Here is an 18,206-nt window from a genome sequence, read left to right as displayed (position 1 = left end):
GGTTTCAACATAGCGCGCGCACGCGCACACATATATATATATATATATATATATATATATATAAAAGAAAAACCCTATCCCTAACCTATCCCTAAATCCTACTGATCGATAGCAACGTATTAAATAAATTTCTAAAATAACCGACGTTCACTAGTTTCACCCGTGCGTGAAAAAAAAACAAGGGCAGCCCACAATACAAGAATTTTCCTACTTTGCCTTCTGCTAATGAAAATCTTCATTCGGTGCCTAATTATTTTTCTTTGACTATGAGCCAAATTTCAACGTACACCACCTTCAGACGGCTTATAAATCGATCGATCAATTGATTAAACTTGCAATATCTAAACAAATTTAGAGCAGATTTCTCTTCAAGTTTCGCCAATGGCCTCTCTATTGAAATCGACCCCAAAAACTCATGATGGTGATCATGAGAATGAAGAAGAGAGCTTCACGTATGCAATGCACGTGGCGACCTCCATTGCGCTGCCCATGACCTTGCGATCTGCCGTCGAGCTTGGCGTTTTTGAAATACTAGCAAAAGCGGGTCTGGGAGCCAAGCTCTCCCCCTCACAGATTGTTCAACACATGCCAACCAAGAACCCCGAGGCAGCCACAAAGATGTTGGACCGTATTCTGAGGATGCTGGCCACCCACTCTTTGCTGTGTTGCTATGTGGTTGCTGGTGACTCATTAGGATCCTTTAATAGGCTTTACAGTCTTTCTGATGTCTCTAAACACTTCGTCTGCAACGAAGATGGTGTCTCTTTGAGCCCTCTCATGGCCTTGGTTCACGACAATGCCTTGTTAGATATCTGGTCTGTTCTCTATTTTCACCTCCACTTTTCTTGTCCCCCCTTTTGTTCATAATTAGTGTTTGTCAAAAATATAAAGGGTGTCAACGTGACATATGCAAAAAAAAATTAAGTCAACGTGTTACAAGTGAAATGTTGTTAAAAAAAGGGACGTTAATTGATGGTTTTTTAGTAGTGAGAGAAAGCACGTGTTTATGCTTTCTTATCAAGATTCAAAAAAAGTTTTGTTGTTCTGGATTCTAGTACAATATTCTTTTTTTAATTTATTATGAAAATCATATGATAGTTAAATATTAGAATTTATATAATATTTGTAGATTTATTTACAAAGTATTGCTCGTACGTATAATTCAGTTGGATGTGCTGATTCTGGTATTTTAAGTTCAATGAAAAAAAAAAACAAACTTCTAACAGTATTCAAATATGACATCTAACCCGGAATATTCATTGACAGGTCCCAACTGAAAGATGCAATTCTTGAGGGAGGAGTTTCTGCATTCAACAGGGTTCATGGCACGGACTCCTTCGCGTATACCGGGTTGGAGCCCAGGCTCAATCAGGTTGTTAACACAGCCATGTTCAACCACACTACCATTGTTATTAAGAACATCCTTGACTCCTACAAAGGCTTCCAACAACTCATACAATTGGTTGATGTCGATGGCGGTCTAGGAGTCACACTTAACTTGATCACTTCCAGATACCCCCATATCAAGGCCATTAATTTCGATTTGCCCCATGTTATTCAACATGCCCCACATTATCCTGGTATATATGCTATTCTTTTATATATAATGTTCTTCATAAGCTATATATATATATATATAGTGTATATATATATATAGTGTGTGTGTGGATAAAGAGAGGTGTTAATTATTTGTGTTGCAGGTGTGGAACATGTCGGAGGAGACATGTTTGAAAGCGTTCCTAAGGGGGACGCCATTTTTATGAAGGTGAGTTTTATTGATTTGTGTACTTTTTTGTATATGAGTTGAAGAGAAATGGTGTTATAATTTGGTATATATATATTTTGTAGTGGATACTCCATGATTGGAATGATGAAGAGTGCTTGAAGCTGATGAAGAACTGCTACGAGGCAACTCCAAAAGATGGAAAGGTGATTGTTGTGGATGCAGTTCTTCCAATTGTGCATGAGATTAGCACTAGCACTACAAAAAAAAAGAGATTTTTTGACGTGGCAAACAGTAACTAATTTTTACCACGTCAAAACATTTTGACGTGTCTAAGTAGACACGTCAAAAAAAATATTATTGACGTGCTGCATTTTAACATGTCAAAAGTTTTTGACGCATCAACCTAACACGTCAAAAACTTTTGACGTGTTAATTTAAGATGTCAAAAGTTTTTGACGTGTTAGGTTGACACGTCAAAAACTTTTGATGTGTCAAATCAACACGTCAAAAATAAATTAACATTAATTTGTAAATAATTAGGTAATAATTGATATCAAAAATATGTATTAAAAAATAATTAAATTTAATTGGCATAAAAAATTAAATTTGATTGGCGAGGAAAATTAAGTTTATCATATTAGTATAAATTACTTGGTATATATATATATATATATATGTTTGTTGTATATATATGCATGCGTAATCATTCTAGCTATATATTGTATACCAATTAATATAATTATCACATGCATGCATCTAATTCAACCATTTCATTAATATTAATTTGAACATGATATTATCATGCATATATATATCAGTCTAGTAATATTAATATGATAGCCATATTAATTTTTTAAAAATATATAAAACATATTGAATACATTTATTTTATAAGACCCGCAAACCTCACATGAACTCGGCCAATTATCTATACATCTAATTATCTATACATCTAGAATATTAATTTATTTATTCTCTAATTAATTGTAATTGTGTTGTATGGATATATAATGTGGACATATAAGAAGAAAAAAATGATATAATAGAATAAATTATATTTGTAATAGAAATTATATGATAGAGTAAATATAATTTTAATACAAATATAATTTAATATATAATCATAACAAAATTAAAATAAATATAATTTATTATATTTTAAATTATATAATATAATTAAATATTATATTATATGTTTTTGACGTGCCATGTGTGGCACGTCAAAAACTTTTGACCCACCATCTGTGGCACGTCAAAAATTTTTTGACGTGTTGTAGTTAAAATGTCAAAACATTTTGACGTGTCTAACCAACACGTCAAAAAAAAAAATTAACAGTTTATTGTAATTAGGAAATAATTGATATAAAAAATATGTATTAAAAAACAATTAATTTTAATTGGCATAAAAAATTAATTTTGATTGGATAGGAAAATTAAGTTTATCATATTAATTAGTATAAATTACTTGGTATATATGTATATGCATATATATATATCACATGCATGTCAATTAATATCACATGTATATTATATAATTAATTAATGTACACTAATTAAACATAATCATGCTATATATTAATGTATGCCAGGAAAGGTGGTTAGATTAGACGGTTAGCTAACAAAGGTGGGGTGATGATATTTTGTTGTTATTAGAATGATAATTATAATTAGGTATTATAATTATTAATGGTTATAATATATATATACCAAATTATAACACCATTTCTCTGTTCTCTGTTGCCCGGCAGCAGAGAAAAAATATTTTTTCTGTTGCCCGGCGGCAGAGAACAAATTTTTTCTCTGCTGCCGGGCAACGGAGAAATTTTTTTTTCTCTGTTCTCTGCTGCCGGGCAACAGAGAACAGAGAAAAAAAAAAATTTCTGTTGCCCGACAGCAGTGAAAAAGGGCAGCAGAGAAAAAAAATTTTCTCTACTGCCGCCAATGAGAGAGAGGGGCACCGGAGAGAGGGAGGAGGAGCTTAGTTCTTACCCAGCGTTTTCTGTAGGGGTTATATCCGTCATCTCTGGCTTTTTTTTGTATCGGCCGGCGGCGTCTCCGGCGACGTCTCCGGTGGTAGGTTGGTGGCTGGAGCGGTTTTGGAGAAAAATATGAAAAGGTTATTCTAGAAGGTGTTTTGTTTTAGGTATTCTAGAAAAAAGATTTGGTGAAACACCATATTTTTGTTACAGTGTTCCACGCTGATGTGTCGCCTTCTTATTGGAGGGCACAAAGGCCTTGGTTTATGCCACGACCCTATAGAAGTTATTCTCTTATATTTATCTTATGATTTTAATTGTTAAGTATTAAATTATTGTTTCTTTAATGCATGAACTTAAGGATATATTTGTTCTTTTAATTGTTTAAATATAAATTGTTTGATGCCTGGACCTGAGAATAATTAACTAAGCCACATATGTTGGTAAATGTTTATGGTACTATCCAAAATTGCAATCGGAAAGCTCTGGCAAGGCAAGTCTTGGGACTTAAGTGTGCCGTTGTGCACCCCCTCACTTACCTGGGACACTATCCGGTTGTACTTTGGAAAAATATTGTTTACCCACTGACATGTTGGTTTTGTCTTTTTTTCTTGAAAATTTTAGTTTTGGCATCTATACAGTTATTGGATGTTAATGAAGTCGTGATTATCATAATAATTTTGGAAAAGCCACAGCATCCCGATTTTATAATGATAATTGCATCAAGATCATATATGTGAACTTCATAAAGAAAATTAACATCCAGTTGTAATTAATTCATAAATTTAATTACTAATCCACACAGGGACATTATTATTTTTATGACCTAATTAGAATAAGATAATAAATTTAACTTTAAAAATAAAATTTCTCTTAGGCCCACAGGTACGGAAAATTTTCTTTATTAATGTTAAATTTATTAGTCCTATTAAAGAATAAATTTCATGCATGATGCAACCTTTGCCCACATGTAGGTTGAAATTTACTATTAAATTAGCATTGGTTAATTTAAATAAATTCGATTTTAATGAAGTCGTAATTGTCATAATAATTTTTGGATGAGTCACAGCATTCCGATTTTATAATGATAATTGCATCAAGATTATATATATGAACTTCATAAAGAAAATTAACATCGTGTTGTAATTAATTCATAAATTTAATTTGCCAATCCCCAATCCCCACAAGGACATTTTTATTTTTATGAGTTAATTATAATAAGATAGTAAATTTAACATTGAAAATAAAATTTATCTTAGGCCCACAGATACGGAAAATTTTATTTATTAATGCTAAATTTATTAGTCTTATTAATAAAGAGTAAATTTCATGTGTGATGCACCTTTGCCCACAGGTAAGTTGAAATTTACTATTAAATTAACATTGGTTAATTTAAATAAGATTATTTCAGAGCATTAAAGTATATAATTTTTTCTTGATTACTGGATGTATTCCTACTGCTTTAATTATTAGTATTTTATGTTCCAATAATTCCTAGTGGTAATTTTTTCCTGACCGAAAAGAAAAATGTGCTTTTCACTTTGGGGTGTTTGGAGACTGAATTGGCGTTTCGTGTGGACGAATCACCTTCTCCCATGGAATAAAGTACGCCACATGAGATTATTAAACATGAACGATTGTAGTGGTTTAAATCGCTTAAGTTTCAACGTTCATGAAATCTCATATCAAGGAAAACATTAGGGTTTTATTCCTTAATGTTTTAGGGCCAAAGAAAGGTCATTGAGGAACATTTAGTGAGTTCCAATAAGGAAAAGCTTTAAAGTAAAACTTTTTACAGTTTCAAAATGTGCTTGAGCACATTATGAAATGAAGGACATAACCGCTCATTATAAAGTCCATAAAGGTTGAGTTTTTTGAGTAATTATGGTCAATTTTATTTTAAATTCTCTCATCTAAATATGATATTTTTTTTCAAATATCTTGTGGCACACATAAGGATAACTGATCAATGAAGGAACTTCTGATCATGTGTGTTCAAGAAGATGAGAGATTAAGACATGAGAATCCAGAAAGTTACTCATCTTAAGGGAAAGACCTTTATAGGCAATCATGTCCAATAGTTGATGAATGAAAACAAGGTGCCAACAAAGTGTTATGGCAATTAAGATACTTGTTTCTCTTACACTAAGAAAAATTATGGGCATATAAAGAATGATTGCATAAAGTATCATAAATGACTTGAAATAAAGGTAATCTCATATACCTAGTGTGTCATGGATCTCTTTTATTGACTCTCCTAAGGACTATGTGGATTGAATTTGGTTTAGCGGTCCATGTTGTCAACATAATGCAGGGTTTTCTAAATTATGGATCTATAGATTAATTTTAAAAAATTCAGTTATGTCATTTTGACCTTAATAATGTTTTTATATATTCCACAATTCTTTTAGAAATTTAATTTCTATTTTAGTTTGTTAAAATCAAGTTTGAATATTGTTAAAAAATTTTGGTGGAATATTAAATTAATGGTTTATTTAAAATTGATCTAGATCCCAATTTTTGGAACATTAATCCCTGCATATAAATGATGACATAAAGCAGAGTCTTATTAATGAGAAATTCCTCTATGTTATGGCATTGGAGATTGGAATATATCTCTATAAAGAATAAAATGTCGATAAATGATAGAGCTTTTTACGACTCTTGAAATTTACTATCTCTGGTATTTATGTGGACTGCATTAAGGAAAAACAGACCAACTATACCACTAAAGGTGCCAACAAAAGGATTTTTGAAATTATTGAGATTATGTACATGTGTAACCTTTTCCATTGCCTAAATGGTTAGAGATATCCTATCTCTTCCAGTAATAACCATATAAGGTTTATGTATCTCTATCTTCTAAATCATAAGGTTTGGGCATTAAATGCTTTCAGTACCTATAAGATAGAAGTAGAGAAACAAAACAAAAGAAAATCAAGATCGCAAGATCTGATAGAGGCAGATGGTATTATGGTAGGTACATGAAAATGGGACATGAAAGGTAATACTAATATTCTATTCTCCTAATGGAGTGAAACCTTGAAAACCGCTGTGTATACATTTAACTGGGTTCCATTCAGGGTTGTCCATAAGACACCTAAATTAAGGAATTAATGGAACCAAGTTCAAATTGTTTACACATATGGGGTTGTCTTGCTATAATGAGGATTTATAATTCACACCTAAGGTAATTAAATTCAAGGACAACTAGCGGAATTTTATGGGTTATACAGTAAACTCCAAGGGGTTTAGGCTTTACCGTTCTTCATTTAGTCCTAAAATTGTTGAGTATAGATATTCAAAATTTCTAGAGGACGCTGAACTTAGTAGGAATGCTTATCCTCAAGGGATTGAATTAGAGGAAGCACAAGAGTTGACTGAAGCCCCTTCACATGAAGGGTGTTTGATTGTGCTTAAGAAAAATCAAATTGATTATCTTCAAGCACAATCGGTTTCAAAATAGTCAACTCGTAAGGAACAAGTTCAGAATGAACCTACTCAGACTTTGTCAAAAGTAAATGAAGTAGGATTAAGAAGATTCTCTAGAATAAGGCAACCAACAATCTCTAGTGATTATGTTGTATACTTTCAAGAGTCTGATTTTTATGTCGGACCTAAGGACGATCCAAAATTTTTTTTCACATCTTTTTGGGTGGAGATAACTTCACATTGTGTTTCAATGCCATGAAGGAGGAGATGAAATCTTTGGCTAAAATTCAAGTCTGCAATTTTGTTGACTTACCAAAGGAAGTTGTAGCCGTAGGCTGCAAATGGGTTTATAAAACCTAAAAGGATGATTCCGAGTAATGTTGAATGATATAAATTTAGACTTGTAGCCAATGATCTTACTCAAAAGGAAGGCATTGATTATCATGGTATGAGTAGCTCATTTTGTTTTGGAGCTATATCAAAAGGATGTGAAAAACAACTTTCTTGAATAAGGATCTTAAGGAGGAGGTGTACATAAGACAACTTAAAGGGTTTTATTAATAACAGTCAGAAAGCTTACAAATTATGGATATCTATTAATGGACTAAGATAGGCCTCTCACTAGTGGTATATAATACAAGGTTGTTACCTCACATAGGTTTATTGAGAACCTTGTTAATCATTGAATATACCTTAAGGTCAGTGGGAGTAAAGTTACATTTCTTTTAGTCTTGTATATAGATAATATTTTGCTTGCAAGCATTAATTTAGGTTTGCTACATAAAGTTCCTCTCACTAAAGTTTTGGGAGAGATTCAGAATAAAGAACTATGAATCTTCAGTAGCACCTATTATTAAAGGGGATAGTGTCCCAAAATGTATTGGAACAAAGGCAGATGAAAAAATATTTCTTATGTATGTACAAGTCTACATTAGACCTGACATTGAAATAGCAGTTGGACTATTGGGTCAATATGGTATTATGGAATATGCAATGAACCAAGAACTACAGTTTAACCGAAAGATACACTTACCATTTGGTGATGTTTATTTAGGTTTGATTTTTGCTAAATGTGTAGATAATAGATAATCAACTTCAGTATATATGTACTGAAGATACAGTAAGCATACTATAGTTGCTACATCTACCATGAAAGCAAAAGTCATTACATGCTGTGAATTAATTACACAGGCATTATAGTTGAGACATTTTTGTTAAAGGTCTCAAGATTGTCGATTTTATAGTTAGACCCATAAAGATCTTCTGAGTTAATTCTACTACAGTTATTTTTTCTAAGAATAAACTAAGTAGAAGCAGAAGTATATATATCGACATAAAGTATCACTATGAAAGAAAGCATTAAGTGACAAAAAGTGTTTATTGAGCATATAAGTATTGAATTAATGATTGCGGATCCCATGACTATAGGCTTACCGGTAAAGAAAGTATAAAGTCATGTGGAATATACGGGATTCATTAATTCATTTGTGCTTAGTTTCTCTTTAATTGGTCTATAGACATAAATGTAATGTTATAAAGATTTTTGTGCGCATATATATTATTCTTATCCGTGGGGATAAAATTAAAGTTGGACCCGAATGACTTATAGCTAGTTCATTCATAAAGTACATTATCCATAAAGTACTCATTTAGGGAGGCATTGCACATCGTGATACATGGAAGGGATGACTTATCATATAAAAGCTTTATCGCCATGATTCGTGTGTAGTATTCCTTGAGTGAGTGGGAGGATTCTATGAATGGTTGTAATAAATAAAGTAATGGCCATATCATAGAACTGGACACCATAAGAAATTTATGTGTCATAAGGGCCAAGTGGGAGAATGTAAGAAATTCTATTAAAGTATGTCCCTTATGTCACATATATTATTGTATTACGGTATTCAGTAATTTATTCCAATTAAAGCTTATTGTGTGAAATCAAATATTCTGAATTAAATTGCTGATTCAATTCTTGTGGAACAAGTATTTGATTTTCAATCAAATATTCTGAATTAAATTGCTGATTTAATTATTGTGGAACAAGAATTTGATTTCATTACTGATTTTATTTTGTGGAATCAATTAGCTGTATTTATTTATTTTTATTCCTTGATGTGAGGAATAATTAAGATAATAGTTCTAATTGAGGGTCCCTGACCTACCTATAAATAAGGCATGTGTATTCCATCAATTGGCATTCACTGGTAGGCATAGGTCAGAAGAACCTCTCAATATTTTTTGTTTTCCAGATTGTTTCTGTGAAGCTGTTCTTCAATTGGCTTGAGCAAAGCATGGCTAGAGGTATTTATATAATTATTCATCCTGCTGCTAATTTTATTGTCAATTAGCATTTAATTATATATTGAATTCTTACAGAGGATAGACCTGGTCCCACTCAAACCCATCACAATCTGTACTTCTGCATATTTGCCCGTGAGGATAATAATTTTCTCAACTCAATGGATTTGATTAATTGAAAATTCAGCAAGAAAATTATGAAAAAAAAAAAGAGAGAGAAAGGAATGTAAAAGGAAAGGAAGAAGAATCGCACCACTAATCCTATTAGGTAATGAGCATTTTGGGCACATTTTTTTTGACATGTCCGCACAATAGGAAAATGGAGATTCGAACTAATGACTTTCACTTTATTAAGCGTGATCCTAACAAATTGAGTTACCTCTTGATCATATTTTAGTGTTTTGTCTTGTGTCTTCTTTGGGGTTTTTTAGGGCCATTAGACGATTTTGAAGTTGTTTTGGCTTATTTTAGTGATTTTGTTTTTAGGTTCAGTATTATAGATTAGACTCTCTATACCAAAACAACATCGTTTTGGTAAATTTGTTTTCATATATTTATACATATATGGTTATTAACCTACCGTAGAACTGTTAACCGCGTCTGCATATATGGTCAATAATTTTTTTCTAACAGCATCCACGTTCGGTTACGCGGATAACACTTAACTATACCAATTACTTGCAGTCTGAAGGTCTTTTTTTAAGTCTTTAACATTTCTCTAAATCTGAATAAAATTTGGTATAATTATATTAGTTTTTTATTTTAAAATATTCCTAGCATATGGAAAAGTCGTATGTAGATATATTGTAGATGTTTCAAGGGATTACGGCGCCCTTTATTTTACTTGGGATAAAGTAAAGGATGGTGACTATATGGTTTGACTACGACGATTATTTTTTATTTTTTTGACGGATGATGATGCCTTGAATATTCAGAATTGACAATAAAAATTAATAGGCCCAATTTTCAAGCAGCTCGAAATTGACCTTGACCATGGATCTCAACAGCAATGACGTGGTTGAATAAATAAAAAAAATGTCTACTATAGTGACATATTGTCACTTCATTTAAATAAAGTGGCACGTACACAATCAAAATATAATTTATAAAAAAAAAAAAAAATCTAAATAGTAAATTAAACCGTATTTCATTTCATTTGTTTTTTTGGATGGATGGATTCCTCTTGATATCACCAAAAATGAAAAGCATGCGTGATTCCGTAAGTGCTTGAATTTGAAGTTGTTTTATTATTAATCTGAGCATCTTTAGCAGCATATTTTACTTAGTGAAAAAAGTACAATTTTTTATTTTAATTATTGCTTTTTCCCTACATATTCCAACAGATTTTCTATTTCATTCTCTACTTGCTTTAAAATATTATTTCTCATTCTTTTTTTTTATTATTATATTATTGCCAACACTTAATTAAAGAGAAAAACAAACACATATATAAAAATCACTCATAAAAACAAAATAAACACGTATGAAGAACATTCATTTCACATGCAGGTACTGATTCTTAAAATTAATAACATAAATAAATTTTTTCATCCAACTGTAATTTATTTGTTTCCATCGGTGTGTTTCTATGCAATAAATTTTTTCATCCAACTGCAATTGATTTGTTTCCAACCGTGTATTTCCATGAAATAAATTTTTTCTGCATTCAATTTTTTATCCAACTGTGAGAAAAAATTTTGTGAGCGAAAGAGATAAATTTTGTGTTTGAGAGAGATGTAACAGATGTGAATAGGTGTTCAAAAAAAAAAAAAAGATGTTGGATGAAAAGAGGTAAAATAAAGAAATAATAAATAAATAAATAATATTTTATTTATCTAGTGTGCTACAGTGGATAACTTCAAATTGATATTCACTGTAGTAATAGAGCTATTTTAACTAATAACTAGCCAATGTATTAGAACTGAAAAAAGAATAATAATAATTAAATATAATTAATATCGATCTTTTCATTAAGCTGCCAGAGATGCTCTTGTACAAATTGTATCTTGTCGTTTGATAAGGTCACTTCAATTATTTAATTTACTCGAAATAAGATAAGGATAGAGAGAGGCCGGTGGCTCATGGTTTGACTGCATCATTTTTTATTATATTTTTATGGTTACCGTAACTGCTACTCCATCATACCACTGAAAGTCCTAAATAAATATAATTAGTCAAATGAAGCAGCTCATTTGACTAATTATATAATTATTGACAGTACAGATATTTAATTTAATTCAAAGGAAAAATTTATATTTTGACACATTATTATATATAGCTGGATGAGAATATACAAAACATGAGAGGGTATAGGTCAAGATTTTGAATAGCTATTATTAATGTTGGATGTCGGCACTCTCAGCCTTGTGGTTGTGGAATAATAGGCAGATTATGTCAATTATTTTGAAACTTTAGTTTCTTTCTAGAACCAATATCCTAATTGCCTGGATTCATAAGGCGTAGACTTATGGGGAAAATAAAATAAAATAAACCCCCTCTCAGCTCTCAGATTTGAAACAACCAATCATTAACCATTGTAATTTCGACCTGAATTTTTTTTTTTTTCTAGGCAATTTCCAGCCTATTTTTCTATGTGTTTCATTGCAATACGTAATTATTCGTGATTAATTGTAAATTAATCCAAGGTTTGGGCTTTTCGCTTGCAGAATTTGTAAATTGCATGGAAAAAGGAAGAAGGTAATTTAATTTGTTACTCACTAAATTGCTCTTTTTGCCGGTTTAAACAAGAGTTGTCTCCATCTTTATAGGGTGCATTGAAGCTGTCCATTGCATATGCAGCAGGACGATATTTTTGGACCCCATTTTGTTAGGCCAGGTATTCGGACTATTTGACACCTAACTGAACAAGATGGATTTTGAGTACCCTTTAACATGAGGCTAACCATTCACACCCATTGCATCCAATTCCCATCAAAGGTGTCATGATTGTATATAAAATAAGAGTATCTAAGAACACACGAATATTTATTATTATTATTATTATTATTAATAGAAACTTGGAGATTTTCATTATCTTCCGATTTTCATTACTCTGGAAGATACTCTTGCTCAATAAACACAATATCACAAATAAAACTAAGAAAATCTTTAGACTGGTTTACAAAGTGAGAAAACTAATAATTAATACCTTAAGTGACATGCCCAAGGATATTATAATTTAGTATTTAATTTTCTGTTTTCAACGTTGCCGGAGATGGTTTCTTTTTTCTTTTTCTTTTTAGATTTAATTTTAAATTAAATTAATAAAAAATTCTCTATGCTGATGTGGTAAAATGATGTGTTTCAATCAATCTAACGGCATTTAAAATTTTTTAACGGTATAGATTTTATTGGCATTTCGATTAAACTAATGAGTAAATTTTCAAAAGAAAAAAACTTAGGGAGTTTTTTATTTTTTAGTGGGTTGACTCATGGATTTATAATATATTGCCCTAAATAATTTTGTAGTATAATTGCAACAAAAAAAAGAGCCACATACCTAACATAATTAAAAATAAAGAAAAAATTATAGTGTAGTTATTTATGTTTGAAAAAATAAAGAAAGAAAGTCCTTAACAATATAAATTGTATTTGTATTATAAGGGTATTTTAGAAAATTTGATAATAATATGATTCCATTTACCAATATATTGTATTTTACCAAACAAAGGAATATATAATTAGTGACAGTGTTCTATTCCAATGTCATAACCAAACAAAGGAATATGAATAGTTAGTCTATTCCACACTCTTCTATTCCTAGTAGTAGTCAATCATTTTCTAATGGACTAGACATTCTGCAAACCAAATGAGGCCTAAGTGTCATAATTTGCATTAAAAACCCTAACAACAAGTATATATAAAAGGCAATTTGATAACGGAATATACTGACGAGTGATTTGATAAAAGTTAAACTCTAAGAATCTCTCAAGTATTTTTCTCTAGAATTAAATCTGAACCATCTTGTACATGATTTATAGATTTTATTAACTAAATTAACTATTGCACTCTAAACATAAAAACTTCAAGTGACATTTATGTAATGAATAGACCTCCTTTTATATATATATATATCAAAGATAGCCTATAAACTTTGAAAAAGTCAAAGTGTTTGGATGCTTAGCTTGGACCGAGCCCCTCCAGCAATGAATGTGGCCCTCCCTTTAATATGACATCTTTGGATTTTTCTCCATATCCGTACAATGGCTGTGTATAAACTTTTTTAAACAGTCTCCGAGCTCTTCTTTTCATAAGATGTTCCTAGATTTTTCTTAGATCGTCATTGATTGCGTATGAACTTTACAAAAAATGTGCATGTTTGACTGTCTTATCTTTCGCAGCCTTGGTGCTAATACTTTCTACCTCGTGCTAAGAATTGGTGCTCTTCTTTGACTGTCTCTTTTATAGTAGAAGAAAGAAGGAGTTAAGAGTATTGAAAGTCTCACATTGTCTGTGTATTAAGGAGATAAGTTATTTATAAAGGTGAGAAAAAATCTCAATTCTTCAGTTAGCTTTTGAGTTGAGTTAAGCCCAAGACTCATTTCTAATATGGTATTAGAACTTAGCCCAATTGGTTGTGGCCTACCGTCACTCATTGTCGCACGTATTGGTTTGGATGTCCTTCCGTCACAAGTGAGGAAGCGTATTGAAAGTCCCACATTGTCTGGGTATTAAGAAGATGAGCCATTTATAAGGGTGAGGGAAAACCTTAACTCCTGAACTAACTTTTGAGTTGAGTTAGGCCCAAAGAGTAAGACCATGTATTGGGTGACGTTGCATAAATAACCCCCTATCAAGTATCATCTAACTTTTGATCAAGGCATATGTACGCAAGCCCATTGCTTTCTCATGCTAACTACTTCTAAGCACAAAGCAAAACTGAGTGAATGGAGTACCTAGCATTTGTGTTGCTACTTCCCTTTATGTTGGTATCTATTCATCTGCTGGCCTCTGGCCTAAGAGCCAAGAAATCTGGCGTGTCGAAAAAAAAAAAAAAAACATTCCTCAGGTCAGGTGCAACACGTACCCTCGGAACAATAATTAAGCTTTATCGGCTAAGTTAAGGCTGAAGAGAAGACTTACAACAAAGGAATAGAACTTGTGTCAAATTGAGAAGAATTATTTGAATCTACAGATTTTATTTTGTTTTATTACAGAAATAAATTGTTATATGGTTTAATTTTTTTTTTAATCTAACAGTATAAATAGTATTAATTACGTCATTTTAAACTTTTAAATAAAGTGACAATTAATAATACACTTACCTTTTTTTTTTTGAAATCAAATCACTGTTATTGCATTAGAAAAAATCAACTGGTCTGATGCTCATTGTGTGGCAGAATTAGGGCTGTTAAGTGAGCGAAGCGCCTCGCGGGCAAGTTCGGGCTCGGCTCGCATAAGCTCGGCTCGTGCTCGACTCGAATATTAAATGAAGCACTTCATGAACACAAATCCTAGCTCGAATATTAAACGAAGCAAGCTCGGCTCGACTCGGCTAAGCTCGTGAACAGCTCGTATAAGCTCGAGTGTGTGTATATATATATATATATATAAACTAAGTAATAGATAATTAATTATAAATCTCATAATTATTAAAACCTTAAAATTGCATTTATATTTAAGCGTTAGAGAATGAAAAATTCTAGACCTTTCGTGATGAAAGAGAGAGAGAGCAATCATTAAAAAAACCTCGATTCAATTAGAGCAGATTCAAACGAAAGGAAAAAGAATCAAGCATAAACTATTGAGGGAGATTACGAAAGGTATAAACTATTGATGAATCAAACAGACTCAAACACTATCACAACATGTCTGGTGAGTGAGAGTGAGAGAGTGGGAAATGAGAGTTCAGGTGGAAGATCCGTTGTGACTGGTGAGGGGGATTGAGAGAGAGACGTTAAAAAAATATTTTTTTGTAGGGGGCGTTGTCCCAATGCAGTCCGAATGCAACCTGTTAACTTGTCCCACATTATGAAGAAAACATCAATCTCCAAGTTTACTTATCTATAAAATGATGCATATCCTCTCTCTTTAAAACCAAATGCCTTGTTGTATTGACTCAGGCTCTATACTCGACTAGCCAGGCTAAGCAAATACTCATATGTAAACTAACTTCTTAAGCCATTTAAGAGTACTTGAAGTTAAAAAAAAAAATTTAAACAAAAACATTAAATATAAGAGCCAGCTCGCGAGCCGGCTCGGCTCGACTTATTATTAGCTCGAGCTCGATTTTTTTGGCTCGCCCTTGAGCTCGACTCGAGCTCGAGCTCGAGTAATATTTAAACGAGCCAAGCTTGAACAAGGGAAGTTCGCTCAAGCTCGGCTCGTTTACACCCCTAGGCAGAATTAGAACCACCTTCATACGTACGGCTTATAAATCGATAATATTTTATTCAACTTGCAAATATCTAAACAACTATATATAGAGCAGACTAGCTTCGATGGTCACTCCAAGTTTCTATAATGGCTACCTCTCTAAAGAAATCGACCCCAAGAATTAATGAGAATGAAGAAGAGAGCTTCACGTATGCCTTGCAGGTGGCGAGCTCCTATGTGGTGTCCATAACCTTGCAATCGGCCGTGGAGCTTGGCGTTTTTGAAATTCTAGCAAAAGCGGGTCCGGGAGCCAAGCTCTCCCCTACACAGATTGTTCAACAGATGCCAACCAAGAACCCCGAGGCACCCACGATGTTGGACCGTATTCTGAGGATGCTGGCCACCCACTCTCTGCTTGGTTGCTCTATGGTTGCTGATGACTCTGGATCTTTGCAGAGGCTTTATAGTCTTTCTGATGTGTCTAAATACTTCGTCAGCAGCGAAGATGGTCTTTCTTTGGTACCTATCATGGCCTTGCTTTTCGACAAAGTCAGCTTAGATTGCTGGTTAGTTTTCTATTTTCACCTCCACTTTTTCTTCTTTTCCCACCTTTTTCTGTCCATAATTAGTTTGTTTTCTTCTTTTGTTTATTTTTTTCTCCAAAAAAATAAATAAAAAAAACTAGTCGACGATCTTTCATTGTGGAATTTATATAATATTTGTAGATTTATTTAAAAAGTATTGCTCGTACAATCCAGTACTTGTGCTGATTCTGGTCCGAATTCATTGATAGGTCTCAAATGAAAGATGCAATTCTTGAGGGTGGAGGAATTGCATTCAACAGAGCTCATGGCATGCAGGCCTTCGAGTACGCCAGGTTGGAGCCCAGGTTCAACCAGCTTTTTAACGCAGCCATGTTCAACCACTCAGCCATTGTTATTAAGTACATCCTTGACTCCTACAAAGGCTTCCAGCAACTCAAGCAATTGGTTGATGTCGGCGGCGGTCTAGGAGTCACTCTCAATTTGATCACTTCCAGATACCCCCATATCAAGGGCATTAATTTCGACTTGCCCCATGTCATACAACATGCCCGACATTATCCTGGTTAATTTGCTCTTCTTTTATATATATATATAATGTTCTTCATAAGCTATATATATTTGTGTGTGGGGGGATAAAGAGAGGTGTTAATTAATTGGTGTTGCAGGTGTGGAACATGTCGGGGGAGACATGTTCGAAAGCGTTCCTAAGGGGGATGCCATTTTTATGAAGGTGGGTTTGATTGATTTGTGTACTTTTTGTATATGAGTTGAAAAGAAATGGTGTTATAATTTGGATACATTTTGTAGTGGATACTCCATGATTGGAATGATGAAAAGTGCTTGAAGCTGTTGAAGAACTGCTACGAGGCTACACCAAATGATGGAATGGTGATTGTTGTGGATGCAGTTCTTCCAATTATGCCTGAGAATAGCACTTCTATGAAGTGCAACTGTCAAATGGATGTGAACGTGATGACTCATGTTACCCCAGGAGGGAAGGAAAGGACGGAAGCAGAATTCATTGCCTTGGCAACCAAAGCAGGGTTTAGTGGCGTCAGATTTGAATCTTTTGTCTGTAATTATTGTGTTATGGAGTTCTTCAAGTAGATTGCTTGCTTGTAATATTAATTTGGAAATCTATCGTTTCTTGTCCAAACACTTTAAATAAAAATGCTTATGAAAAGTTGAAATAAGAATTGCGACTTCAAATTAGCTGCAGTTGATATATATATATATATAGCTTATAGATATAGTATTATGTAGGCATGACACATCAGTCTAATGAAATGATAACAAAGCGATCAATTTAGAGATTAACCTAAAATGAGTGATTCATGTTGCTTGACTGCCAACCTCTTTCATGCCCAAGTCAAGCAAAGGGTCTCTTCGTGTGCCACTTGTTAAAATTGGATGAGATAAGAGTTGAGTATTTAAAATTACTTGTCAACATCGTAGAAGAAAAAAAAAAAATCTTTGACAAATCTCTCATATAACAAAGTGCCTATTAAAGTAGTCTGAAATTTCAAACTACTTTAACAGGCACTTTGTAAATCATTGTCAACACCTCTTAAGGGTGTTGGTTTCCTGTTCAACAAACACCCTTATTATAGGGGTGTCGGTTCCACTAAATGAGACGCCTTGGAGTGTCGTTTTCTTACAAGGCGTCACTAAATCTGAAATTTTTTGTAGTGAAATTAACCAAACGCCCGCAATAAGGGATGCATCCATATAAGTGGAAATCTTATTATGAATTGTTTTTTAAAAAATGCTATACATACTTTAAAGTGTTCACTCCCAAGTACTCACTTCCTGAAATAGTACGTCATTGAAAATCACTATTAAATGAAATAACAAACAAAAGTATATATAGTATTTATCTTTAAAAAAAAATTATAGTTTTTTCATGAAAAA

The 18,206-nt window shown here is 32.6% G+C and overlaps 2 protein-coding genes across 2 annotated transcripts; both read left to right on the top strand.

Annotated features, from left to right (window-relative positions):
* Nucleotides 1-355: 355 nt before the first annotated feature.
* Nucleotides 356-1,983, top strand: LOC132188393 (cathecol O-methyltransferase 1-like; the record flags this gene model as incomplete). Its single annotated transcript, XM_059602830.1, has 4 exons — nt 356-815; nt 1,267-1,580; nt 1,701-1,765; nt 1,849-1,983. Coding segments are annotated over exons 1-4 (948 nt in total), but the record flags the coding sequence as incomplete, so codon positions are not given.
* Nucleotides 1,984-15,897: 13,914 nt separating this feature from the next.
* LOC132187372 (cathecol O-methyltransferase 1-like) lies at nt 15,898-17,507 on the top strand. The gene is made up of 4 exons (XM_059601666.1): nt 15,898-16,316; nt 16,544-16,857; nt 16,961-17,025; nt 17,103-17,507. The coding sequence occupies exons 1-4, from the start codon at nt 15,898-15,900 to the stop codon at nt 17,400-17,402; spliced, it is 1,098 nt and encodes a 365-aa protein (XP_059457649.1). The 3' UTR covers nt 17,403-17,507.
* The last annotated feature ends 699 nt before the right edge of the window (nt 17,508-18,206 follow it).

This window comes from Corylus avellana, chromosome ca7 (assembly GCF_901000735.1).
Source record: "Corylus avellana chromosome ca7, CavTom2PMs-1.0".
Lineage (NCBI taxonomy): Eukaryota > Viridiplantae > Streptophyta > Magnoliopsida > Fagales > Betulaceae > Corylus > Corylus avellana.
Note: the sequence above shows the minus strand (reverse complement) of the source record. Positions and strands in the feature narration are given on the sequence as shown.